The sequence below is a fragment of the Paramormyrops kingsleyae genome, chromosome 9, assembly GCF_048594095.1.
Source record: "Paramormyrops kingsleyae isolate MSU_618 chromosome 9, PKINGS_0.4, whole genome shotgun sequence".
NCBI lineage: Eukaryota > Metazoa > Chordata > Actinopteri > Osteoglossiformes > Mormyridae > Paramormyrops > Paramormyrops kingsleyae.
The window spans coordinates 25,877,253-25,904,924 of record NC_132805.1 but is presented as its reverse complement, the minus strand read 5'-3'; the positions used below and the strand labels follow the sequence as shown (position 1 = coordinate 25,904,924).

Below are 27,672 nucleotides of genomic sequence, written 5' to 3'. Positions count from 1 at the left end.
TTCATTGGTGATCCTGTGTGACTGTTCCGCGCAATTGCCTGCTATTTGTCATTTCGTTAAGCGGTGCCATCAAGCGGGCGGGGACGGACTGCATCCTTTGAAGGGTGGGTGTTTGAATCTGCGCCTTGTGTTTATTGGGGCTTTCATGCTTAAGGCGGGTCTTGGGGTTCTATAGTCACATTTGATTGGTTTATACGGAGGAAGGGTGATTTCCAGTGAAGTTGTATCTCTGCCCCTACATTTCTGCCTATTTTATTCTCTGTGTTGCATGTATGTGTGTGGGGCTTCGCCTGGGCTGTGTAATGATAAACGCTGCATTTGCGTTGTGTTTCTTGCAGTTTGTACCGAACGGAAGCAGGGGGGAACACAGCATCCTGAAGTATCACAGTCAGGCGAATTTCATATTTTGGACAGGATTTTAGAGGTGAGAGGTTTCCTTTTTTCTCGTGGGGTCATTAATATTAACGGATTATTTTGCGCTGTCGCGTATCTTATTTCATTGGGTTAGCAACTCGCTACTGTAATCTAAAATGCGGGCGGCATAACGGCGAAAAACGGTACAGAACAGACGGGAAACGATTAAGAAATTGACCTGTTTAAGAGTTACGTACCTTAGTTATCAGCTATTGAGATATTTATACAGCGGTGTATGCAGGAAAGTATTTGATAAACGCACTGCCAAGAATAGAAATTACTGTTACCCTATAATATACCTTATGATTTAAGTATGTATCACAGGCTATTTTAGTCTTGCTTTCTTCATATAATTTCAGCATTGAATGATAAAAATAATTATTTTCAAACAGTAAATGTATATGTTTGCATTAAATCACATTGCCCTGGTATTGTGAACTACACCAGCTATATGACACTATGCCTGTATTTAATATTAATGTAATTACCCTATTTTCAGATTAACAGACAGATAAGCGGGTGGGTAATCTTTGAATCAATGTCACATTAAGCAATAAGGGACAGACAGTAGATTCTGTGAATTTCCCGTGATGTGCATGTTGGAGGTGTAGGTGTGGTTGGCAGTCTTTGTCGGAGACTGCTGTAGGTCGTTCATCATGGTAGCCGCTCCAGCTTCGACTCCCGGGCCCTATAGCCGCATACAGCAGAACCTACAGCCCGGCTTCGGTTCGCTACAATGTCATTGCTAAACCTCTGGATGTGGCGTCTCTCCCGGCGCTTTCATCCGGAGCCGAAGCATGTAGAGACGTCCAATAGGATACCATCAGCACCAGTTGTGCATTAGAGCTCTCCCTTGCACAAACTTGCGATCATTGTCTACATTATTGCTGCAGTGTGATCGCTATTAGGGGGGTGTCGTCGTGGGAATGGACGCTGTCCTAAAAGGGAGGTGTCGGCCCCGCAACGAAATCCGAAGTCCCGCAGCAGGACATGAAGGATGCATGGACGAGTGCGTCTTATTGCTGTAAAGACCGATCCATTTTGCACGGGAGGCGGTGGTGCATCCTTCTTTACAGGCTCGTAAACCGCGTGTGCAGTCGCGTTTGGCAGCGTGCATTGCGGGCTGTAATACTAATTATGTGCATTATGGCGAAATGACCTCCATCTCAACACGAAATATACCAAAGGGTGCTGCACTGGTGCTTTTCCTGCGGTATTCAGTAGTAAAAATGACTCGACACCCGGAGCGGCGGTGACTGAATTAATGTCACTGCGGGATCTCAGCTCAGCCCCGTTTTAAGGAAAGGGAATGGGGGAGGATTTCGGCGCATTGCTTTTGTGTGAAGACGCCGGGCTGGAAAACTATATGATTAGAAACCTTTTTTGATGTATTGATTATCTCCAGAGAATTGCCTGAAAAAAACGCATAGTCCTTCTGAAGGGTTCGGTAACCTGCCCCTACGGCGGGGCTGATAAATGCACATTTGGAAGAGAGTGCTCGAGTTAAACATATGGGTGTAACTGTGACTGTAACAGGAATGGAAAAAAATAAAATATGCCACGGCGTGTCCCCGTGTTGCACCATACACCATACCCTGTTTGGGTTTTAATCAGTGTTCAGGGAGGGTTTCGTTTTTGCCGAATTTTGATTTTGAAGCTTTTACGATCATGTGGACTTCATCTGTTTCGCTCAATTTGATTCGAATTAATTAATAACTGTCCGTTTACTCAGAGTGTTGGCTCAAACCATATCCCCATTGTCCATTAGGGATTATTACATTCTTCTGTTTAATTAGGGCATCTTTTATTCTCACAGTAATATAGTTTATTCTCATTTATAGGTTGCTATTCTATATCTTACGGTTCCCAGACTGCCTACTTTTATTACTGACATAACAGTGGCATGTTATTCCAGTTGATACTCTTTTACTGTAATTGTGTAACTATTAGTGGCAATTTTGTTACATCACACCCTCTTGGAGTCCCACAGTTTGGTCACTGGGACATCCCTGCTGGTTTGTCTGACAGTCTTTGCAGTGAATGATCAGAAACCTGTGGATTAAACACAGCCAGGCTGTTAGAGGAAACAATTCAGATGTAGACAGTGATGAAAATAACAAACTGAAAAATAATAATTTGCTGATTATGTACAGCAACCTTCAGACCTCAGCGGTACAGTGACAGGCTGCTAATTGCAGCGTTTTATTTAAGCCGTGATCAACATATGTGTTAGATGCTGAAACTGGATTTGCTACATGTAGGATAAATGGTGTGATAATTGATATTCAACAGTCACTGTACACATTATTCTTTTTGTAAAAGATGCACAGGGTGTTTTAAATGGAGTGCCATCTGGGTGAACACAGGAACAGCTGATAAAATCTGCCATTTTGCTGGGATTACACCCTCCACATTTTGCAGAACCGCATCAGAAATGTTTCTGTTTCTTTTGGTCAGTACCAGGTCCTGCACTATGTCTGCCAAGACAGCAGGGGTCGCCACCAACGATGTCACGCACTTCCTGTCCATGGGGGCGGGGCCTGCATCCCCTACCTCAGTTTTCTCCGCTTCAAGCCAGGCTGACTGGGCAGCTAAGAGGCTGGTGTGGGTTCCCTCGGAGAAGCACGGCTTTGAGGTGAGAGCCGTAGCAGTTCGGCTGGCGCTCAGCATCTCTGTGTCCCCTGACCGCTGTCCTGCAGTACCGTGTGCACACTGCCACTAAACCTGGCGGCATTAGATACTGCACCATGTCAAGTTCTGCCAACGTGAAACCAGCTGCCTTCAAACAGCGGGGTAAATGTAGGCCAGGTCTGTGCAGGCTTCCCACCTCCTGCTGCGGGAAGATCAGGCCTGCTGTACGGAGCGGCCCTGTCACCCTCCGCTACATGCAGTCTGTCTGTCACCCCTCTGACAATGTATGCAGTGTCTTGCAGATTACGCCTGGCCAATGGGAAGGGGGCGTGGCCTCCAGCTCACACAGCACGTGTCTGCGGCGTGTGGTGGAGCAGAAGTCTTTGAACATGTGTTCTGTCAGTTTAAATCGTGGACACATTTCTGAGGGATTGACACTGAGCATCCCTTCCAGCTGCTTTCCTTATTTATTCTGTTAGTCACACCGGACGGCCAGACAGTGCCAACGCAGGGCCTCAGATGTAACGACAGGCTCCTTCCTGCTTTGCTTATTTCTCTAGATCTGTGCCATTAGTGGTCAGATTGTGCCGGCATTTCTGGCCATGTGTGTGCGTAGCGTTCGCGTGTCTCTGTCACGCTGTGATGTGTCACCCCCTGACCTGACAGGCGGCCAGCGTGCGGGAGGAGCGCGGGGATGAGGTGGAAGTGGAGCTGACGGACAGTGGCCGGCGGGTGACGCTGTCCCGTGAGGAGGTGCAGCGCATGAACCCGCCACGCTTCAGCAAGGTGGAGGACATGGCTGACCTCACCTGCCTGAACGAGGCCTCCGTGCTACACAATCTGAGGGAGAGATACTACTCCGGCCTCATCTATGTGAGTAACTCTGTGCTGGGAGGAAATACCCTGGGGCTGCTTACACCATGTGACCTGCTTATACCATGTACAGAGTAGTGACAGTGCAGTGGGGGAATCTCCGTACCTGTCAATGCAAGGTGTGACCACCACTGATGTCCTTAACCACTCTGCCCCCTGCTGATTAGTACTGAGGTTGCGAGTCCATCTTCCTTGGTGTTACTGCAGACCTACTCGGGACTCTTCTGTGTGGTCATCAACCCATACAAGAACCTACCCATCTACACCGAGTCCATCGTAGAGATGTACCGGGGCAAGAAGCGCCACGAAATGCCCCCGCACATTTATGCCATCTCTGAGGCTGCGTACCGAAGCATGCTGCAAGGTATTGTGGGAAATGTCGACGAAATTCTGAGGTGTCCGCCACGGACATGCTCATCTAAACAGAATGCAGAGAGGTAGCTCTGGAAAGGCAGGGTGGCTCGCTCTCTACCTTCGCGGTGGTAGCGCCCTCTATCTGCTCTTTGCTGATACGCCAGCAGCTTTGCATCTCTTTGTAAAGTCGGCTGTACGTCATACTGAAGTGAAGCGATTTTCTTCAGAAAGCGTGCAGCGGTTGAGAGCGGCCTTTGCCTTCTCCTTTGTTAGGGGGCAGCCAAATTTATGCTGCTGGCAGAGTTATAAAAGCCTAATCGGTCAACGACCTTTATTAGCACCCATTCCTACTAGTAAGAGTAGTTGTCTAAAATAAACTTCCTAAAAGGGGGTGGGGGCACATTTCTGAAAGGGTTATGGTTAGGGTTAGGATTTGGGATAGAGTTGGGCATCCCTCTGGTGACTGGACTGGTGAGAAGCCTCTGGTTTAGTGAATTGTTGTGCCGCGAGATGCATACCGCCGTGCGTCAGGGCAATTGGAAGGTGTCTCTGTGTCGCGCATGTGAATTAAGGCACTTGAGTGTCATAATGAGGCTAATGGCTTGGCATTGTTCTGAATGTAGGTTACACTGTGTTACATACTCGCCTCTGGACGCTAAACAGCAACAGGGTGGCTCGCATTACCTGCCCGTAATGGTGTCTTTGTAAGTGCCGTCTCAGAGTGATTTCCTGACTATCTCATTTCCTGTTTATCCCTCTTCTCACTGCAGATAGAGAAGATCAGTCCATACTGTGCACGTGAGTACTGCCTCCCGTCAGCTGTGATCGCTCACGCTCTTCGGTGTGTTGATGCACTCTGGCATGTCAATGGGCCCCGGGTCCAGCCCCAGATCCATGCCCACGTCTCTCCCTTCTGCTCTTCTCAGGGGTGAGTCGGGAGCCGGGAAGACGGAGAACACAAAGAAGGTGATCCAGTACTTGGCTCATGTGGCGTCATCGCACAAGACGGGCACGCTTGGCAGAAGCAAGGACACGGTATTTCTGGGTCGGGGATGGGTTTGGAGCCTACGGGCCTTCCGACGGCCTGTCTGTGTGTGGACGGTTCTGGCCCGCCGCTTCCTAACATGGGCCCTCTCCCCGCTCCCTCGCTCTCTCCCTCTCACTAAGACGGATAGCTCCAAAGCTGCCCAGAGGGCCACTGCAATGCTCGGCAGGGTGAGTGGGAGGCGTCCATCACATCTGGGGGGCTTTTCACGACAAACGCCAACCCCACCCTCTTCTTTCCCCTCCGTTTATAAGGCGTCATATCCAAGACTCCGTGGCAACCGTCACTGGGCCCTGAACCAATTAGAGGCCCCGGTTTCTTGGGGTGGTGATAGTATGGCCCACTTACCTGTGCCGTATATCCACGGCCTGCTGAATAATGAATCAGCCCGCGTGTAGCACACCGGGCCTGTGACTCACCATTAGACGCATCTGAGAAGGCTGTTTACGTAACGGAGGGTCCTGCTTGTAATTCAATTCAAGATGGACGCCGGGTGTGGAATGACCTTCACCCATAATGATGATGATGATGATGATGATGATGATGATGGTTTCTGGGTCCAGTGAGCAGCAGAGAGTGAGCTCTGATCGAGGGGAACCAGATGTTCTCTAATTGCCTTGTCCGTTGTGTTTGTTCATTGCTCTCATGTGTCCATCTGTATGTTATTTTTTTTTCTATTGTTTTTTTTTGTGTCTCGCGTCTGCCTGGCCCCCGCCACCCCTCCCTAACTCAGAGCGAACAGTATGTGAGTACATGTTTGTAAACTTGCCTTTGTGTGGAGATGGTGTCTCAGTGCTGCTCCTTGTGCCCTGTTAGCGTTTCTGTTGTTTCTGTCAGTAGATACGCATAGATGCTGTGTGTGCTTTGCTCTGCTAGCTATGCCTGTTAGCCGCGGGTTCGCTAGCGCTAACCGCTATGGCGATCGTACAGCTAGTCGCTGTCCCCAGAGAACACGTGTGCACGTCTGCGCTGCCCTGTGGCCCTTTCTGCCCCTGTGCAAGCTGCTGTCGTGTTGTATGAGGCTTCCTTGTTTGCCCGCTGAGCCCCTTATTCTGAGCTGTGCAGTGGTTTTCAAACCATGGGTCCCAACCTGTTAGTGGTTGTTTCCCTGACCGAGAGGAATGCGAATCGATCCCAGATAAACGATCCCAGATGACTGGAAAAACTTGAAACGATACAATAGGAGTTCTGCTTCATTATTCTACATTATTCCGTCAGCCATCCATCGTTTTACTTTTGGCATTTTACAATGACATGATAGAATATTTATTTAATGTAATTTCATGAGAATTCAGAACCATTTCTTAATGGATCATTTTAATTTAATTTGTGCATCTTTTTGTTACTGGGGCCCCTCTACATGGTAAAAACGTTTGAGAACCACTAAGTCACTATCTGGCTCCTGTCTGCGATGTTCCCCCATGACACTGAGCTTTGCACGTCCACCAGGGGGAGCTGGAGAGGCAGCTTCTACAGGCCAATCCCATCCTGGAGGCTTTTGGCAACGCTAAGACCGTCAAGAATGACAATTCTTCTCGATTTGTATGTCTTTGATTTTTGAGACCTTTTTAAATTATAACCTTTTAAAATGGGATTTGAATGTATTTTGAATGTAAAATCCCTATGTAACCTTCATTCCAGGGTAAATTTATCCGCATCAATTTTGACGTGGCGGGGTACATCGTCGGAGCCAATATCGAGACCTGTATCTTGCATTTTTATCTTCAGCATTTACATCTAATGACTTGGCATTTTAAGAGACCCATCCATCCATCCATCACTGTAACCACTTAATCCCAACCGGGGTTGTGGGGGGGGACAGGAGCCTATCTTGGGAACAATGGGCACAGGCTGAAACCAACCCTGGGCAGTTGCCAACACACTCACACAATTACAGGGTCAACTTAGAGTCGCCAATCAACCTGCCCTGTACGCTTTTGGACTGTGGGAGGAAACCCATGCAAACACGGGGAGAGCATGCAAACTCCACACAGAAAGGTGGCAGGGGGACTGAACCCAGGACCTCCTTGCTGTGAGGCAGCAGCGCCACCACACTGCCCTTAAGACCCAGCAGTATAGCAATTCTGTCTAGTTAAATATCAGCAGAAGACTTTATAGTAGCTGACTAGTAGTGACTGTACTAGTAGTGCAGTGTTAGATTGAGCGACAGCGGTCAGCGCCCGTCGTGTGGAGATTCCGAGGGCCGTACTCAGTACACACCACAGCAGTAACTCCATCCTGCCAGCTGGCCTCGGGCTTCTCCTTAAATCCCTCCATCAGATCTCCTGGAGAAGTCCCGCGCCATCCGGCAGGCAAAGGACGAGAGGACCTTCCACATCTTCTACCAGCTCCTCTGTGGCGCCTCTGAGAGCATGAGAGGTGAGCTCCCCTACCCTCGCCCCTGTGTACCCCCCCCATTCTAGTTGGATGCGGTGTCCATCACTACCTGGGTTACCGAGGTACAGCCTGTTACGTGTGGAGATGCCCGTCTGGGGCACAGATATCTCCATGTTAGTGTCATTTGCCGCTTGCTAAGAGGTTCAGTCATGCCTGGGTTAGGGACCTGAGACAGTGAGTGTGAGCACATGTCCTGATACTGTCCTGTTTATCGCATAAATGAGATTAAAGGAGGGATTCATTATTCAGGTACTGTCAGTGCCTGTCTGTCAGTAACCTTCACCCGTGAAGGTCCTCTGTGAAGGTCACCCGTGAAGGTCATCTGTGAAGGTCACCCGTGTAGGTCACTTCAGCTTTAGTCTAATGCAGGAGTGACCCAGATGAGGCCTGCTGGTCCTTCTGACCATATGCTCGGAACATGACCACAGTCTTCGGTCAGAATCTCAGAAATCACTGTCAGGGCCTCTTACAGGTTTCTCGAAGTTCTGCTGACCGTTCAAACTTGATTAACCTCACGGTGTAAAGTGGCACTTAGCTGGAAGGTATCTGTAGGAACTGCAAATGTCACATCAGGGAAGGGATTCAACTGGCTTTCTCCAGGGTCTTCTGACTCTCAAAGACATGTGGTTAGGTGGCATCTCTAAGCAAACTTTAGTGTATGAACCCCTACGATGCATTTATTTCTTTAGCAGATGCATTTACCCAAAGCAACGTGTAACTGAGAAAACAGGGTCAGCCAGTGTCTGAAGCATTTGGGAATTAAGGGCCTTGATCAAGGGCCCAGTGGTGGCATCACTCTTCTGAGCACAGGGTTTGAACCAGTGACTTTCCTATCATGGGCACAGAGTCCTAATCCTGAGTGAACCCTGTGCTGTGCCCCCTGGGTCAGTGTGATACTGTTCTAGATGAGTGGTTATGGATGGATGGATAAATGCATGGATGGATGGATGGATAAATGCATGGGTGGATGGATGGATGGATGGTATGGATAAATGGACGGATGACTAGCCAGATGGATGGATAAACGGATGGATGACTGGGCATATGTATGTTTGTATGTATGTATGTATGTTTGTATGTATGTTTGTATGTATGTATGTAATAGTGAGCCGGGTGAGCAGGTCTGCCGTGGGGCTCTGACGCTATGTGCTCACTCTTTTCACAGCGGACCTGCTCCTGGCCGGTGCTGATCAGTACCGCTTCCTGAGCGGTGGCTCAATCCCGGTGCCGGGGCAGAGCGACGCCGAGAACTTCACACAGACGATGGATTCCATGACCATCATGGGCTTCACCAAGGAGGAGGCGCTGGGTGAGGAGGCTGGATGGGGAGACGTGGTTCCATCACCTCCCCTGCTCAGTGGTCGCAACTCACCCTACTCCTTCTCACCCCTTTTCTCCATCCTCTCACTCTCTAGCCATGATGAAGGTGATCTCGGCTGTGCTGCAGTTCGGAAACGTCTCCTTCCACAAGGAGAAGAACTCAGACCAGGCCTCCATGCCGGACGACACGGCGGCCCAGAAGCTGTGCCACCTGCTGGGCATCAGCGTGCTGGAGTTCACACGCGCCATCCTCACGCCCCGCATCAAAGTGGGCAGGGAGTACGTGCAGAAGGCGCAGACCAAGGAGCAGGTGGGCAGCCAGCCGTGCCCAAAGCGATCGTCCTACTTGGGGCGAGGGGGGGGGGGGGGGGTGGACTATGGCCTGGAGCCCATCCCTGACAGCGCAGGGTGCAAGGTTGGGGTCCATCCAGGCTTGAGTCCCATTCTGTCACACGACACACACTCACACACACCATGTGACACAGGGACAACATGTAAACATACATGGAGCAGGGGTAGGATTTCGTCCTCTGACCCTGGAGGCTCGAGAAGACAGTGCCACCTTTTGAGGCTTCCCTCTGTGTATGTGCAGTTTTACAGAGATAAACAGACTCTGATTAGTGTTAGAGTTGAGATCCTTAATGTTCTCCCCTGTCACCTCCCTTCTACCCTGTTCTCCTCATTCTTATCCTCCTTCTGCTCCCACATACGATCCGTCCACGATCCCACCTCCTCTCCCCCCAGGCCGATTTTGCCGTGGAGGCTCTGGCCAAAGCTACATATGAGCGCCTCTTCCGCTGGCTGGTCCACCGGATCAACCGGGCCCTGGACCGCCGGCAGAGGCAGGGAGCCTCCTTCATCGGTATCCTGGACATCGCTGGGTTCGAGATCTTTCAGGTGGGTGGGGGCGTGGGACAAGTGGAGGAGACAAAGCGAGAGAGATGTGAAGGGGTGAAGGAAGACCTGAAAAGTGACCTTGTGGAAATACCATTGAAACTGCGGTACAAAGGGTGTGTTCCCAGTCAGGAGTATAATAACCACAGAACTTGAGCAGCCAGACCATCAGCCTCAGCCCAGTGATAAGCTTACACAGGGAGTACCAAGCCTGTTAGCCAGTGCATTAGTACTGTTCCGTACGCCTCCCTGGCAGCCAGGTCGCCCCCCACCCCCCAGCATGCAGTGCTTTCAAAATAGCTGGCTCGGGCGCGGACAGGAACGCCCAGCAACTCTGAGTGGGTAACAATGTGCGTTATCAGGTGTACCGAGGAGCACAAAAGCAGGTGTTCATTAAAAAAAGAACAGAGCCACTTGAAAAGGTTTGGGAAAACGCGATGCAGTTGCTTTCTGCTTCAGGATGTAACCAGTAACCTTCAGGCTTAGAGGAGATTTCCTTTTCAAAAGCGCTACACATCATTTACAATCCCAAATGGCAGCACCTGCCCTAATGGATTATGGGTATTTTGTTCTTAGCAGATGGATCAAAGGGCCACAGGTAACCGTGCTCAGAAAGTTCATTTTACGCTGATAGCTGGTAATGTTTCGTGAGTGATTATTAAGTAGAACATGGAGTAACCTGTCGGATTTGGTGCTTGAGAATACTGAAGATGGAGATGTTCGGTATAGGTGCCGGAAGATGAAAGTAAAGTATACTGGGCAGGACCCCATGTTCTTCTTGTAAGGTGTCCATGTTCTTGCCTTGCTATAATGGGGACATGTGAGAAAGAGCCTCCCCTAACAATGGGTCTCTCTCATGCAGCTGAATTCGTTCGAGCAGCTGTGCATAAACTACACCAACGAGAAGCTCCAGCAGCTCTTCAACCACACCATGTTCGTGCTGGAGCAGGAGGAGTACCAGAGGGAGGGCATCGAGTGGAACTTCATCGACTTTGGCTTGGACCTACAGCCCTGCATTGACCTCATAGAACGGCCTGTATGTTGGTGGATGGATGGGTGGATGATGGATGGATGGATGAATGGAGTGATTGATGGATAGATCAAAAGACAAAAAGATGGATAGATAGATGGATAAGTGGATGAATGGATGGAAAGATGATATATGGATGGATGGAAAGATGCAAAGATGGATGAATAGATCCAATGATGAATGGATAGATAAATGGAAGGATGGATGATAGATGGATATATGAATGGATGGAAATATGGATATTATCTAGATGGATGGATAGATAGATAGATGGAAATCTGATGCATGGATGGATGAATGGATGGACACATAGATGGATAGATAGGCAAACTTGATTAATCCCAGAGGGGAACCTCAGAACGTGTGCTGTTTAGGTATGACATTTAGTCTCGGTATTCCTTCAGTCCTGTAGCGCTCCTTCCCCCAGGTCCCCTATTGTGCTAAGCTGTATTTGTCCCTTGCCAGGCTCACCCACCAGGGGTGTTGGCTCTGCTGGACGAGGAGTGTTGGTTCCCGCGGGCCACGGACCGCTCCTTTGTGGACAAGCTGTCCGGGGAGCAGGGCTCACACCCCAAGTTCCACCGGCCCCGGCAGCTGAGACAGGAAGCTGACTTCTCCATCATCCACTATGCTGGGAGGGTGCGTATCTTCCTGGTCCCTCCCTGAGTGGCAAACCCTGGATTGACTGCTTTTAGCTTAACTGTGGTTTTTACCCCATTTCCTTATGTGGCAGGTGGACTACAAAGCAGATGAGTGGCTTGTGAAGAACATGGACCCTTTGAATGACAATGTAGCTTCACTTCTTCATCAGTCCTCTGATCACTTCATCTCTGAGCTGTGGCGTGAAGGTGGGACCTTAGCTCTGAACGTTGTGTATTGGGAGGGTGCTGGACTTCAGCTCTGGACAGTGTGTGTTGGAAGGGTTCTTGACCTCAGCTCTGGAGGTTGTTGGGAAGAAGGTGCTGGAACTCAGTACTGTATAATGTGTGTTAGGAGGAGGGCGCTGGACCTCAGCTCTGGATATTGTGTGTTAGGAGGGTGCTGGACCTCAGCTCTGGAGGTTGTGTGTTGGGAAGGTCCTGGACCTCAGCTCTGGAGGTTGTATGTTGGGCGGGTGCTGAACCTCAGCTCTGGAGGTTGTGTGTTGGGCGGGTGCTGGGCCTCAGTTCTGGAGGTTATGTGTTGGGCGGGTGCTGGACCTCAGCTCTGGAGGTTGTGTGTTGGGCGGGTGCTGGACCTCAGCTCTGGAGGTTGTGTGTTGGGCGGGTGCTGGACCTCAGCTCTGGACGTGGTGTGTTGGGCGGGTGCTGGACCTCAGCTCTGGACGTGATGTGTTGGGAAGGCGCTGGACCTCAGCTCTGGACGTGATGTGTTGGGAAGGTGCTGGACCTTAAGTGTGTGAGAAAGGAATGTTATTTCAGTCAGATTACGTTCATAATCCAAAGTACAGGTTGATAATCATGACCCATTAGAACATTTTTCTAAACATTAAAGGGGGATTAAAGTGATTAATGAACTTGAGCTAAATTCAGGTCATTTTTACAGAAGCTTAAGTTTAGAATGTCTGCAGTTAAATTAGGGGGATTCAGCTAACTTCTCACTTATGGCTTTATTATTTGTACTAATGCCCGGCTGTTTAATAAACCGCTAACAGCTGTGTTGCTGTTCTCTCTCTGTTTGTCCTCATCCTGTCCTCCCATCTGTGCTTAACACCCTGATTCCCCGCTTCCCCCCACTCCGTGTGTCATTCGCTCTCCTCTTCCTCAGATATTCAGACTCTTCCTCGTGTTTACTTTTTCGACTCCTACGCCACTCTTCAGACCAATGGCTCTGACAGTAGGTGTCTTCCTCTTCCTTACTCCCTCCATCCTTCCATCTCTCCCCATAAGTCCTATAACCTTATCCCCTGGTCTGAACTTAGTCGATTTGTACATTGCTTATCTATACATTTTGTATAGATATTTTAAAGCTATTGAAAACCAAGAGTAGATGTGATTTGTTAATTTGTAACATTTATTGTACAGCAGTACTACTCTGGGTGTGTTGGACAGTAAATCAGAGATGTCCTGTTCCACCTGTAATTACAATTGTCAAATCTCAGCTTAAATCTGTTTGTACTTGGCTGTGTTGTATCTTTGTGGAATCCTTAATGCCACTCTAGCCTTCTTTTATTGTCATACTATCTATATCCCACCCATCCACCCACCCCAACCCTTCTGGTGGAGCAGTGGAGAGGATTGTGGGCCTGGACCAGGTCTCATCCGGGGGTCTGGGCGAAGGGGCCGGGGCGGTAGCCTTTGGAGCAGCAGGCTTGAAGACCAAGAAGGGCATGTTTAGGACAGTGGGGCAGCTCTATAAGGAGTCGCTGACCAAGCTGATGGCAACACTGAGGAACACCAACCCCAACTTCCTGCGCTGCATCATCCCCAACCACGAGAAGAGGGTAGGCGGAACGAGGCGGGGGGTGCTGCTGGGGGAGATGCGGATGTAGTGACGAATTAGGGAGACATTGGCGTGATGAGAGAAGATCCGGATGGGCAGTGAACACCTGTCCTGTCCATGGCTGAACTCAGCGTGTCTTCATATGTGTTTCTGTCCTTGTGGGCTCAGGCGGGAAAGCTGACCCCCCACCTGGTTCTGGATCAGCTCCGATGTAATGGGGTCCTGGAGGGCATCCGCATTTGCAGACAGGGTTTTCCGAACCGCATCCCATTCCAGGAATTCAGGCAGAGGTGCGTGAGCTTTCCTTGCACTCGTCATGACCACCCGTGTGACCCTCATACACTGACCCCCCTTTCTTCAGGTATGAGATCCTGACCCCCAACGCCATCCCGCGCACCTTCATGGACGGCAAGCAGGCCTGTGAGCTCATGGTGAGACTCTCCATCCCTGATTTCCTTATGGTTTCCAGAATATCTCTCCTAGTGCCCCCATTGAGGATTGAGTGCTCAGGGCTCTCAGTGTAAGTCTCCATTTCCAGATCAGTGCCCTGGAACTGGACCAGAACCTTTTCAGGGTGGGTCAGAGCAAGGTGTTCTTCAGAGCTGGGGTTCTGGCCCACCTAGAGGAAGAGCGGGATCTGAAGATCACGGACACCATCATCCGCTTCCAGAGCGTGGCCAGAGGCTACCTAGCGAGGAGGTACAGCACCCATGTGCTTCCTGACATGGTGAGGGCTGAGCTACCTGAACACGGTGAGGGATAAGATTCCAGAACATGGTGAGGGTTCAACTTCCTGAACACTGAGCGTACAGTTATTTGAACGCAGTAAGGGCAGAGCTGTCTGAAAGCAGTGAGAGCTGAGCTTCCTGAACACTGTGAGAGTTGAGCTGTTTGAACACAATGAGACCAGAGCTGTCTGAACACTGTGAGGGCTGAGTTTTCTGAGTACAGTGAATGCTCAACTTTGTGAACACAGTGAGGGTTGAGCTGTACGTACATGGAGGGGGCTGAGCTTCCTGAACACCATGAGGTCTTTGCTCCCTGAACACAATGAGGTCTTAGCTTCCTGAACATGCTGAGTGCTGAGCTTTCTGAACACTGTGAGGAATGATCTTCTAGAACACAGTGAGGATATGAGTTTCATGAACATGTTGAGGGATGAGCTTCCTGAACATCAACCTCCTTATTCTCACCCAGGGCGTTCCTAAAAAAGCAGCAGCAGCTCAGTGCCCTGAGGGTCATGCAGAGGAACTGTGCTGCCTACCTCAAGCTGAGGAACTGGCAGTGGTGGCGACTCTTCACCAAGGTACCCCAGATACCCTCTCGTGCCCTGGTCCTCTGCCCCCCTATACAGTATACACTATGCATATTTGTATTTGTATTAGTATCTGTGAAGCTTAGTCCCTCGTCCACTTCGGCTGTCCCCAGGTGAAGCCCCTCCTGCAGGTCACACGCCAGGATGAAGAGATCCAGGCTAAGGAGGCCGAGCTTCAGAAGGCGAAGGACAAACTGTCCAAAGTGGAGCAGGACTTTGGTGACCTGGAGAGGAAACATCAGCAGGTACGGACCACCCGGCGTCTTGTCAAAAGCTGTTAATAGTCAAACTTTTGGAGCTCCGCCGATGCCCTATTGGCTGCCCACCCCCAGCTGATTGAGGAGAAGGCAGTGCTCGCAGACCAGCTCCAGGCAGAGGCGGAGCTCTTTGCGGAGGCAGAGGAGATGAGAGCGAGGCTGGCCAGTAGGAAACAGGAATTGGAGGAAGTGCTGGGTGAACTTGAGGGGCGCCTGGAGGAGGAGGAGGAGAGGGGTGTACAGCTGACCAATGAGAAGAAGCGGCTGCAGCAGAACATTCAGGTAATTGGAGCAGGCGAGAAAATGAGATGCGGCTGCTCTGTATAACTGAATAAGCATGATGGAAATAGAAACTTGAAGTCTATTTCAAAATTTTTTGCTGTCTGAAATTTGTTCCTTGTTCCGACGTGTCATTTTACCTGTACTCTCGCCTTGCTTTCAGGACCTGGAGGAGCAGCTGGAGGAGGAAGAGGCAGCCCGACAGCGCCTCCTGCTGGAGAAGGTAACGCTGGAGACAAAGGTGAAGAGTCTGGAGGCGGAGACCCTGAACCTCAGCGAGCATAGAGATCGGCTCAACAAGGTGTGGAGAGTAACCGCATTTCACTGTGCGTACTGCCATGTTAAGGTCCCCCTGCCCTCACCCATCCCCCCCCCCCCCCGGCATCCCTCCCTCAGGAGAAAAAGCAGCTTGAGGAGCGACTGAGCGAAGTGACAGACCAGCTGACAGAAGAGGAAGAGAAAGTGAAGAGCCTGAACAAACTAAAGAACAAGCAGGAAGCGGTCATCGCCGATTTGGAGGGTACGGCTGGAGTGCAACTTTCCACCACTGAGTAGGGGGCATATTCAGTCAGCATGAGCTCCTTGCTGTGAGCTTCTCTGTGTTTCTCCAGAGCGGCTGAAGCGGGAGGAGCAGGGCCGGATGGAGCAGGAGAAGTGGAGGCGCAGGATGGAGAATGAGGCCGTGGAGGCGCAGGAGCAGCTATCTGAGCTGGGTCTCCTGTCGGCTGAGCTGAGGGGGAGTTTGACCCAGCGGGAAAAGGAGATCACTACCCTGCAGGGCCGGTGAGTGGCCAGGAAGACAGCGCCACCTGGGGGTAAGGTCCAAACATGCCCCAACCTGTCACTGTCTCCTTTCAGGCTAGAGGAGGAGGGGGCCCGACGGGCAGAGGCACAGAGAGCCCTGCGGGAAGCCATGTCGCAGGTGTCAGAGCTCAAGGAAGAGGTGGAGAATGAGCGGGGGATGAGGGAGAGAGCAGAGAAACAGCGGCGCGACCTGGGGGAGGAGCTGGAGGCTCTGCGGACCGAGCTGGAGGACACACTGGACACCACGGCTGCCCAGCAGGAGCTGAGGTCTGGGCCACCTCCAAGGTCTGCGTGCGTATGACCCAGGATGTGGGGGCATAGCCTTATCCGGATGCCCATCCCTCCTACCACAGGTCCCGCAGGGAGGCGGAGCTGGGGGAGCTACAGCGCTGCCTGGAGGAGGAGACGCGGCGTCACGAGGCCCAGCTGTCCGAGCTGCGCGTGCGCCACTGTGCAGCCATCGACTCGCTGCAGGAACAGCTGGATAACAGCAAGCGGGTGAGGGGGGAGCCGGAGGAGGAGTGGGAGAGGGGCCACTTGCAACTGTATGTGACCCTGCCAAAACAAAATTCAGGTTTTGTTGTTTATTAAAACTTGACAGCAGGTGGGGCCTATAAAGGTGACAGAAGTGTCTTTTGTTGCCCCCTACAGTCACGCCAGTCGCTGGAGAAGGCCAAGGCAGTCCTGGAGGAGGAGAGGAGCAGCCTGAGTGGGGAGCTGAAGACGCTGCAGGGCAGCAGGATGGAGAGTGAGCGGGGCAGGAAGAGGGCGGAGGGCCAGCTGCAGGAGCTGAACGCCCGGCTAGCGCAGAGCGAGCGGGAACGGGAGGAGCGGGAGGAGCGGCTACACAAGCTGCAGGTGTGGGCGGAGAGCCAGATGGAGGCCGTGCCTCCGTTAGAGTGACCGTCATTGCGGGGGGGGGGGGCAATGGGGTTAAGTGTCTCCTACTGCATGGATTAACCTCCTTGCATTTGTCCTCCACCTTGTCCTCTCGTTTCCGACCCACAGTCTGAAATAGAGTCGCTGTCCGCCTCTCTCTCCGCGTCTGAGTCCAAATCCCTGCGACTCAGTAAGGAGGTCAGCAGCCTGGAGAGCCAGCTCCACGACGCCCAGGTACAGGCCACGCTCCCACTGCCCCTATGCCGCCGCCACCCCTCACCACTAAGCACACCTCCCTTGCTCTCGGCAGGAGCTCCTGCAGGATGAGACGCGGCAGAAGCTGGCCCTGGGCTCACGGGTGCGAGGGCTGGAGGAAGAGCGGGCCGGGCTGATGGAGAGAGTGGAGGAGGAAGAGGAGCGAGTGAAGGAGCTGAACAGGCAGATCCAGACTCACACGCAGCAGGTCGTCCTGAGTGCCGCTGCATGGCTGTACTGAGTTTACCTAGTACAGTATTAGGGTTAGGGGTTAGCTTTAGGGTTGGGGATACCTGGTTGTTCCTTCCTGTAGCATATGCCTGTCTTAAAGACCGGACCTGACCCCTGACCCCTGACCCCCGACGCCCCCGCAGCTGGCTGAGCTGCGTCGGCAACTAGATGAGGTGAACACGGCGGCGGAGGCAGGAGAGGAATGCCGGCGAAAGCTGCAGCGGGAGCTGGAGGGCGCATGCCAGCGGGAGCGGACGCGGGAGGAGGAGAAGGACCGGGCGGAGCGGCAACGGGAGCGTCTCCGTGAGGAGATTGAGGACATGACCGTGGCCCTGCAACGCGAGAGGCAGAACTGCACCATGCTGGAGAAGAGGCAGAAAAAGTTCGACCAGGTGAGGCAGGCAGAGGGAGGGAGGGCAGGAGGAAGAGAAGTAGAGAGGGAAGAAGGGAGGTGGCACTGCAGACAGGAAGTGAGACCTGAGGGAACAAGAAGTCAGAGGCTGCCAGTGGGGATTGAAAGTGAGATGGTCACTGTGACAACAGATCAGGCCAAACGGCTGTTCCATGGATCTCCCCCTCAGTGCCTGGCGGATGAGAAAGCCGTCAGCGCCCGGCTGGCTGAGGAGCGGGACCGAGCGGAGGCAGAGAACCGCGAGAAGGAGACGCGCACCCTGTCCCTGTCCCGCGCCCTGCAGGAGGCCACTGACCAGAAGGAGGAGCTGGAACGTGTCAATAAGCAGCTGAGGCTCGACATGGAGCAGCTCGTAAATGCCCAGGACGACGTGGGCAAGAATGTGAGGCCCTTTTGTGTGCAGAGAGATGTTGAGCAGAACCCCTCCCCCTCTGCAAACCCCAGAATAACAATAACGGGGGGGGCGGTCGTCTTTCCCCTGGCAGGTCCATGAGCTGGAGCGGTCTCGTCGGAGCCTGGAAACGGAGGCGCAGTCCCTCCGAGTGCAGACCCAGGAGCTGGAGGAGGAGCTTGCCGAGGCAGAGAACTCGAGGCTGAGGCTGGAGGTGACACTGCAGGCCCTGAGGGCGCAGTTCGAGAGGGAGATCAGCAGCAAGGAGGAGAAGGGCGAGGAGAAGAGGAGGGCACTTAGCAAGCAGGTATGGGAGGAGCGTGTGGCCACCAAGGCCCCCTGAAAACCTGTGCATCTGGGCATGCGGGACTTCAACACTGCCAACCCATTGCCCTGCAGGTCCGAGAGCTGGAGTCACAGCTGGAAGAGGAGCGCAGCCAGAGAGCGCAGGCTGTATCCGTCAAGAAGCAACTGGAGGCGGAGCTACAGGAGGCAGAGGCACAGGTGGAGGCGGCCACTCGCGGCAGGGAGGAGGCGCAGAGGCAGCTGCGACGTTTGCAGGTAAACCTGCCTCCATCTACTGTTTGGGCCAGTGAGTTTTTATGTTTGCATTATGGCACAGATACACCCACATACATAACCACATCCACAGACCCACCGCAGGCGACATCACATTCATGTATACATGTGTGTGCTGTGATCCCCTTCAGACCCAGATGAAGGATGTGCTGCGGGAACTTGACGAGACGAAGCTGGCCCGTGATGAGGTGGTCGCCCAATCTAAGGACAGCGAGAAGCGGCTGCAGGCCCTGGAGGCGGAGCTACTGCAGCTAACGGAGGTCAGAGGTCATCATTCATAAGAAAAAATACGCAATCTGACTTGTCAGGTTAATATGCTTTATAATCTTTAATGAATAATTATATGGTTATGATTTTCACAAATGTCACCAGGCTATGAAGTAATACCCATTCTCTTCGCTAAACATTTAGAACTTAATCACAGCAAAGATATGATTAGATGTCAAACGTTATTGTACAGCGTTGCATAGACTGAGTTCTGTACTTCCCTCAGGGTATCAAAACAGGGAGGTTAATTCATCCCTTAAAACCCATCCTGAACTGGTGTCCCCTTGTGTTCTCCGCAGGAACTGGCCAACGCAGAGAGGATAAGGAGACAGGCTCAGCAGGAGCGGGACGAAATGGCTGATGAGATACTCAACAGCTCCACTGGAAAGTGAGTCTTGCTGTTCTCATACCTGGTTTCCTCTGTCTCTCTTCTGTGCCCCACCTTCCGTGCCGTGCAGCTGACCCCCTCATCTCAATGGCTCCGCAGATCCGCACTGTGTGATGAGAAGCGGAGGCTGGAAGTGAGAGTGACCCAGCTGGAGGAGGAGCTGGAGGAAGAGCAGAGCAATGCGGAGATGCTGGCGGAACGGCACAGGAAGACTGTCCTCCAGGTACTGTCTGTCTATCCATCCATCCATCCATCCATCCATCCAACTACTTATATTGGTCAAGGGGGCCTGGAGCCTCTCCCAAGCTGGTGTACACCCCGGACAGATCCTGAAAGAAGGTCATCCCAGCAGGCGGAGTGTGTTTCTTAATGGGCACCTGCCTGGTCTGGATCTTTGAGTAGCTGCAGTGCACTAAAGTAACTGGTGTGGCTCATACTGATTGAATCAAGGGCCCATACATCAGATCTTCATTAAAGTTTGGGATGTTCCACTGCTGTGTCTACATCCAGCTCAGTCCACCCCACATCAACTCTGCTGCCCCCTGCAGGTGGAGACCCTGACAGTGCAGCTTGCCGGGGAGCGCACCCTGACGCAAAAGAGTGACAGCGCCCGGGAGCAGCTGGAGAGGCAGAACAAGGAGCTGAAAGTCCGACTGGGGGAGATGGAGGGAGCCTTGCGAGGAAAACACAGACTCAGTGTCGCCGCCCTGGAGGCCAAGATTGATGCCATGGAGGAGCAGCTGGAGCAGGAGAGACAGTGAGTGGGGAAAAAGTGAGGTGAATGGAGGGGTGGATAGAGGGATAGTTAGAGAAGAAGATGGAGGGGCAGATAGTGGGGTGATGGTGAAGTTGTGAGGGCCAGTTTATCATGGTAGGTCTTGAATGGGCCTCAGCTTGGACACTCCTCACCCCACCTCCCCCACTCCCACCTCAGGGAGCGGGCAGTTGCCAACAAGCTGGTGCGCAAGACCGAGAAGAAGTTGAAGGAGGTACTGATGCAGGTGGAGGATGAGCGGAGACATGCTGACCAGTACAAGGAGCAGGTAGGTAGGGCCTGTGGCCACCAGGCTTAGGTCTGTGGTACCGGGGGTGTCCTTTTTTTATGTTGTTGAAAATTATTTTTCGAGGACATTTGGCTTAGTCTCACACCACAACCACGTTCTTGGCGGTCAGTTATGGACGGACGGTTCTCTCATCTCCCCTCTTTCCCTCCATTAGCTGGAGAAGTCCATGGGCCGTCTCCGGCAGCTGAAGAGACAACTGGAGGAGGTGGAGGAGGAGAACTCACGCACCAATGCACAGCGACGCAAACTGCAGCGGGAGCTGGAGGAAATGACGGACAGCAGTCAGAGCATGACCAGGGAGATCGCAGCCCTGCGCAACCAACTCAGGTGATTTTACACAGGACGTGGGTGTGGTTATGTATATGGGTGTGTCAGTGGGCGTGGCTATGTGGGTGTGTCAGTGGGTGTAGTGATGTATATGGGTGTGTCAGTGGGTTTGATTATGTAAATGGCCATGTCAGTGGATGTGGTTATGTATGTGGGTGTATCACTGGGTGTGGTGATGTATATGGGTGTGTCCGTGGGCATGGTTATGTAGATGGACATGTCAGTGGGCGTGGTTATGTATATGGATGTGTCAGTGGGGGTGGTTATGTATGTGAGCATGTCAGCGGGTGTGGTTATGTATGTGGGTGTGGTTATGTATGTGGGTGTATCACTGGGTGTGGTGATGTATATGGGTGTGTCCGTGGGCGTGGTTTTGTATATGGACATGTCAGTGGGCGTGGTTATGTATATGGATGTGTCAGTGGGCGTGGTTATGTATATGGATGTGTCAGTGGGGGTGGTTATTATGTGAGCATGTCAGCGGGTGTAGTGATGTATATGAGCGTGTCAGTTGGTTTGGTTATGTAAATGGCCATGTCAGTGGGTGTGGTTATGTATGTGGGCGTATCACTGGGTGTGGTTATATGTGTGGGCGTGTAAGTGGGTGTGGTTATGCATATGGATGCCAGTGGGTGTGGTTATGTATGTGGGTGTGTCAGTGGGCATGGTTATGTATATAGGTCTGTCAGTGGGTGTGGTTATGTATATGGACCTGTCAGTGGGTGTGGTTATGTATGTTGGTCTGTCAGTGGGCATGGTTATGTATATGGGTCTGTCAGTGGGTGTGGTTATGTATATGGGTCTGTCAGTGGGTGTGGTTATGTATATGGCCCTGTCAGTGGGTGTGGTTATGTATGTGGGCGTGTCAGTGGGTGTGGTTATGTATGTTGGTCTGTCAGTGGGCATGGTTATGTATATGGGTCTGTCAGTGGGTGTGGTTATGTATATGGGTCTGTCAGTGGGTGTGGTTATGTATATGGCCCTGTCAGTGGGTGTGGTTATGTATGTGGGCGTGTTAGTAAACAACACTGTTCAAGGCTGTGGTATCAGTCTGTTGTGGGGACAGTTTGTATGTCTGTGACATAATTTGTTAAGTACAATCTGTACCCCCAGCCTGATTTGTACCTTGCTCGACTGCATGTGCAGCATCACACTTTACGGCATATTATACGATTTGTACCACTTAATTTCACCACATTTTCACGACCCAACTTGATCCTGTTAATATTTCTTTTTATGACATCCGGTTTATATTGTGAGCCATCTCCACCAGCCCAGAATGGAATATTCAGCCAGATGTTCATATTTTGGATTGTGTTCTCCATCTGTTTAATACACCTTCTGCATAGCACCTGCAGTTGTGTCTGAGTGCGTGTTTATGGGTCTCGTTAAGCACCCCAGTCCCGGGGGGGTGACCGAATATGTCCATGATGGCTGCCACTATTATGCAGGTAGCAAAATCAGTAACTTATGCCAACAGGACAAATGAGTAGAGAAATGCTATTTATGATATCCATTTGTTTTTCTGATCCCACTGATTTGGAGTGATATAAATATGACTGCAACAAACGGAAAATACACCAAATTTCATATTTCAGTTCAGAGAGATCCAAAGCTATAAGTATACCAAAATACCATGGGGCTGGATAGCAGACATTTCACCTGATGGAGATATAAATTAGTATTTCAGATATGGGATATTTAGGTAATAGTGTTGATCAAAAATCTGGATATATACGCATGGCTCGAACACCTAAAATGACAAGCAAAGAAAACCTGATGTTTTTCAGTCAGCGTGATCATTAATGCTAGTTCTCATTAAACAATAAAGCGACCCCTGTAGCTTGTTGTAAATGTAGCTTGCTGTAAATATGTGTTTACGAATGCTGCACATGCATAGACCAATGTGTGAGGCACACATCAGGCAGGTGGTACGGACCCGGCAGTAACAGGCCTGATTTCCAAAGGACTTAAATATTGTCATAAAGAGTGTGATTTGTGACACAATGATATAAACGAAACAGCGTAACATACATGATAGACAAGTCTCTATCGTCACACGATATACAGCTGCGTAAAAAATTGACACCACTCTATATTTTTAAACAAACCTGCATTTTTAAATGCTTGAGCATGGTTCTGCTGGCAGAAGGCTGCGCCGAGCAGCAGGTTGCTTCCAGGTGCAAAAGTTCTAAGGCGGCAGCACACAAGAACAAGGTGAAGCAGGAGATACTGGGAATGACCAGAAACCGGCCATGTAGAGGGCAGAAGTAACGTTCTAATGCCAGAGATGACCGTCAACTCATCTGCCAGTGCTTTATGAATTAGAGGATGATATCAATGGGTCTTCAAGAGGAATGGGAAACAAGTGTAGGTGTGAAGTGCACGGCTAGGACAGTTTGTATCAGGCTCCCTTGAAGCAGGACTGAAGTCCCATAAAGCAAGGAAGAAGCCCTTCATTTAATGAGAAACAGGGAAGAGCCAGGCTGCAGTTTGCAAAAAAAATGTATATTACTCAGAGATAGACACCCATACACTGAGAAATGAGTGAAACGAAAAGTACTGCTGTGTTCTCATAATTTTTTCTGCAGCTGTATATTGCCATATCGCACAGCCCTGGTCTGCAACGTGTTTTACCCGTGGAGTGTGGGAATATCTCAGAGCGAAGCCGTACAGGGCCAACATACACCATCATGTCATTGCTTTGGGTGTTTTTTTTTATTATGTCCCATCTTTGCACTTTGTCTGAGTGTCATGCTGCATCATTTTAACATTTGTACTCGTCTGCGAGCCTCGTCCCGGCCTGTCTGTGACCCTCTCCCTTTCTCATGCCCCATTTAGCGCCACAGAGCGGAGAGATGAGAAGTAGGTCTGGCTGCTCACTCGTGTGTGTGTGTGTGTGTGTGTGTGTGTGTGTCCGCGTGCTTCTGCCTCCTGGTGCTGTGCCGTGCTCGAGGATCCCTTCTGCCCTTTGTTGGCGAAAGAGTGTCCAGCCCGCTGGCGCCCCAGGCTGTTCCCTCTCACCTCGTGAGCGGGTGCTGAGTCGCATGCTCTAGGCGCACAGCCTGTTTGACTGTGATAAGCTTTAAGATGCCGCCTGGGGGGTCATCGGGCAGCTTCCGCAGAATCATCTGTCATTAGTGAGACGGCCTCTGAAATGTGCCCTGGTTTGGACCCTCAGGTCTCCTGCTGGTAGTTCTGACTGCAGTAGCGCTGCTGTGTCTGCTTTGCTGTGCTTCTAATCTGACATCATACTGATCGTTCTGTCCGTTCTCCTCTGTGTCCCTCTCTGCACTCCTCTGTTGGCTGTCCCCCCCACAGACGCGCCCCCCTCCCTCTCTCCCTGCGTGCTGCCCGTCGGCCGCTGGTGGACGACCTCTCCCTAGAGAACTCCGATTCTGAGGAGCCCCCCGCCTCCCCCTCCCCATCCACCGGCCTCCCGGCCACACCTACGCCCTCTGAGCACAGCCTGGAGCCCCAGCTCCCGTATGGCCTGACAGAGTCGGAGTGAAGGGGGGCACTGGGGGTGCTCTACGGCCAATGGACGGACCCACCGACTCACTGACTCAAGGTGCCCCCCATGGCGTCGGTGCTGAGTGTGGGGGAAGATCAGGCAAAGAAGAAAATCTCCAGGAGCAGACAGACAGAAGGAAGGGCACATTACACTGACTGACTGGACATTAAACATCAGAATGAAGAACTGCTGCACTGAGAGAGAGAGAGAGAGAGACAGACTAAGAACTTTTATTTTGAAAGGGGGAAAAAAAGATCCCAGTATACACTGGGAGGCCTAACCAATTAGCAAATCTCTTTTAGTATATCCTGCTTAATGTGACAGTGTGTGTACCATGATGGTTATTCAAAATAAGTGTTTTTTTTATTTAAAAGCCAGGTTTGGTTGAGGCATTTTGCATGAGCTTGCAAAAACAAAGGTGACAGAAACGAAGGAAAATAATGAAGGACGGGTAACTTTATTTGTAAACGTTGAAAAATCCCACTGATTCTGCAAGTAAGAGATGCACCCTTACTGCCTGCGGTAATAATATTAATATGCTCTGGTACTTTTTTTATGAAAACCGCTTTGACTCGCTCACATTCTAAAAAGCAGGGTACTGTAAAGTCACCACTTCAGATGCGCTCACCCTGATTGAGGTAGATGTCCTTCACCCAGGGTTTGATGAGAGCGAGCAGGGATGAGTCAGTGTGAAATGCAACATTTTGAGTGTTGACCTGAATACATTTTACCTGAAAGTAAACCTTTCTTAGAATACCTACACTTTAATGTGAGAATCTCACCACTAGCATAAAAATGCAACCTTGGTCCGCTGTTTTATCTTCCACCAGGAACAGTTTTTTTTTTTGTTGCAATAATTAGTCTAGTATTTTAATCATATTTCTTTCAATTATTGACTATATCTAATGGTTTCTTACAAAATGACTCAATTTACACACACACACACACACATATATATATATATATATATATATATATATATATATATAAGTGTTTTGGAGGAAAATGCCTAACCCTACATAGTCTGCGTAATGAGGCCTGTGGATTACAGTGAAGACCAACGTGAAACTGCAGTGTGTAGATAGACTCATGGTTTACAAGCTGATCAGAATTAAAAACACTTTCATGATGCACATGTAGGTTGTTTTAATGAGATTTTAACAGGTGAATTCCTTCTCTGTGTAGTGCCGTGCTCTGTGTCCAGGTGCTGACATGAAGCTCTCTTATGTGATAGATAACATGCATCTAGGTAAACACACTTTGCTTACTTAGCACTTTTGTTATATTGTTACTTTTGTTACTATATAAACAGGCTTTCCTTGCTTAGCACTTTTGTTACACTGGTTCAGTTACAGTTGAAATATTAATGTCACAGCTGATCGTCTCCTTTATTTACTGGTTAGTATGTTGTTTGCCTTCATACAGTACAGGTGTTTCTTCTCAAACACAGTCATGGTGATCTCATATTTCACCTGGTCTTTAGCCTTGATTTTTGACCAGAAACTCTAGGAAAGCGCTTTAGGGGTCTGAGCGCTTAGGAGAATGGAGTCCTGTTTGAAATGCATATTAAAGATAATTGCACTGACCAAGCCGCTTTGGGTGACATAAAGTCGTAGGTTAATATATTAGCGCTGTTTTTTCTGAAGGCCAGACTACAGAAAAAACTGGAAGATTTAAAATAGTCTTAATCCAGAAAAGGCGGGAAATGAGAGAACCTCCATTTTTACTGCTGATCTTTCTCAGTATACTCGTATCAGAACCACTGGCAGCATTTCAACAGCGGAAATATTGTGCGATGTCTATTTTAGTGGTTGTGTAAAGTGTTTGTTAATGGACGCTCAGTGTTTTCCAAATGGAGCGAATATTTACGTTATCAAAATTTAGGATATATTTAATACAACCAAATTTAGCAAATAATGAAAAGCATTTCCAAGAGTGACGTGAAGGGTAAAAATGTACTTCCTCTGGTATCTGGAGGTTTTCGCCTCAGACATTTTTTAGGTCATCTGAAGTGCTCTACGTCGTATTTCTGTAACTTTATACAAGTGGTACATGACAAACCGAGTAGTGTTTGAAGCAGATATTTACTGTTTGATGAAATGTATTAATCAGGGTTTCAGCTGTTCTAATATGCAGTAAATATATATAGCGAAGAAACCTACAATGAATCTTAAGAAAGGTTTCAGTATATAAAAAAGTTTCTTAATTAGCTCCCCAGTCAGAATTTACGTCCATGGCAAACGATCATAATTCACCTAACTGGCTTAATCCATTTGCAGATCATTTTCATAGTCTCAAATTCAGCATTTTTTACCCCACCCCACCCCCAAATCCTTCTCCGTTATATTATTTATGTTGTACAGATCCTCCTTCTGTCACCGATTGTATGGACAGACAGAGAGAGAGAGAGCCACCCCTCTACGTCTTTCACGTTGTATTGCAAGCATAACTGGGGTGCAGTCAGAACGTTTTTAAAAAACCAGATTAACCTCACACCCCCTCTAAGAAACAGAGGGAATATCCTGGGGATGTATATACTGTGCCCTTATATAACGGGCACGACTCATTGCAACTTTGCAGTTAACTTATCGTACAAGGATGGTGCTTCGGTATTATTACCGTGATTTAGGCTTACTTGGAATGCTCTCAGCGTTTTACTTATTCTGTGGCACTCTGTTTACTTTCTGTGTAAAAAATTTTGGGAGAGGGTTCATGTGGAAAATTATTCAAAAAGTATTCCTCTTTTAATTCATTTTACAAATTGCAATGTTTCTCCTGTGTACCTTAATGAATATTTATTTGAACTTGAACGACGACACGGACATAACATGAAATAATGTTTCTAGTAAATGTGCACTTTATATTCCAGTAGATGGCAACAAAATCCAGCCGTTCACCCTCTCCGGCGTGTTTGGCTTTCAGCCGTGCTCTGCAAGCCAACTGTTTGTTTTATGAATTCATATGCTTACAAATTCTCATTAAATTCTAAACCCTTTGTCCTAATAAAACATTTTTGATTTCCAGATACTTCTATACTTCTGATGTGCATCAGATATTGTTTTATGTTTTATTAAACATCAATCTAATTAATTTTATATTCTGGTTTGTACTCATTTGATTTCTAACAAATGTGACAACAGAGCCCTTATCGCAGACTGACCTGTGGGATAAGAAGTAGAGAACCAACCTTGTATGTAACAAAACTGGTGCTTTTTTTGCTTCTGTGAAACTTGAATTTTTATAATTGCTGGTTGTTTTGTTTATTTGCTGTTAAATCATATCTAACTAGATCTGACCCGAATTTTAATAT

The 27,672-nt window shown here is 49.8% G+C and overlaps 1 protein-coding gene across 5 annotated transcripts; it reads left to right on the top strand.

Annotated features, from left to right (window-relative positions):
• Positions 1-235: 235 nt before the first annotated feature.
• Positions 236-27,457, top strand: myh14 (myosin, heavy chain 14, non-muscle). Of its 5 annotated transcripts, XM_023830090.2 has the most exons (45): positions 236-424; positions 2,872-3,049; positions 3,712-3,918; positions 4,126-4,282; positions 5,043-5,070; positions 5,199-5,307; positions 5,440-5,487; positions 6,051-6,062; positions 6,767-6,859; positions 6,959-7,022; positions 7,598-7,696; positions 8,880-9,023; positions 9,130-9,344; positions 9,779-9,931; positions 10,791-10,964; positions 11,424-11,597; positions 11,692-11,806; positions 12,726-12,794; positions 13,187-13,401; positions 13,569-13,690; positions 13,762-13,831; positions 13,939-14,099; positions 14,598-14,706; positions 14,829-14,960; positions 15,048-15,254; positions 15,415-15,552; positions 15,648-15,771; positions 15,863-16,034; positions 16,110-16,322; positions 16,409-16,553; positions 16,707-16,913; positions 17,064-17,168; positions 17,245-17,397; positions 17,564-17,812; positions 18,002-18,214; positions 18,318-18,530; positions 18,623-18,784; positions 18,934-19,062; positions 19,369-19,457; positions 19,557-19,680; positions 20,006-20,214; positions 20,392-20,500; positions 20,676-20,848; positions 23,690-23,713; positions 24,170-27,457. In XM_023830090.2, exons 2-45 carry the CDS (start codon positions 2,888-2,890, stop codon positions 24,357-24,359), a joined length of 6,180 nt encoding a protein of 2,059 aa, XP_023685858.1. In that variant the 5' UTR covers positions 236-424; positions 2,872-2,887; the 3' UTR covers positions 24,360-27,457. The 5 variants fall into 5 exon arrangements, with proteins under 5 accessions (XP_023685858.1, XP_072572747.1, XP_023685861.1 ...); XM_072716646.1 differs by lacking the exon at positions 6,051-6,062 and having other exon boundaries at positions 12,726-12,796; positions 13,180-13,401; XM_023830093.2 differs by lacking the exon at positions 23,690-23,713.
• The last annotated feature ends 215 nt before the right edge of the window (positions 27,458-27,672 follow it).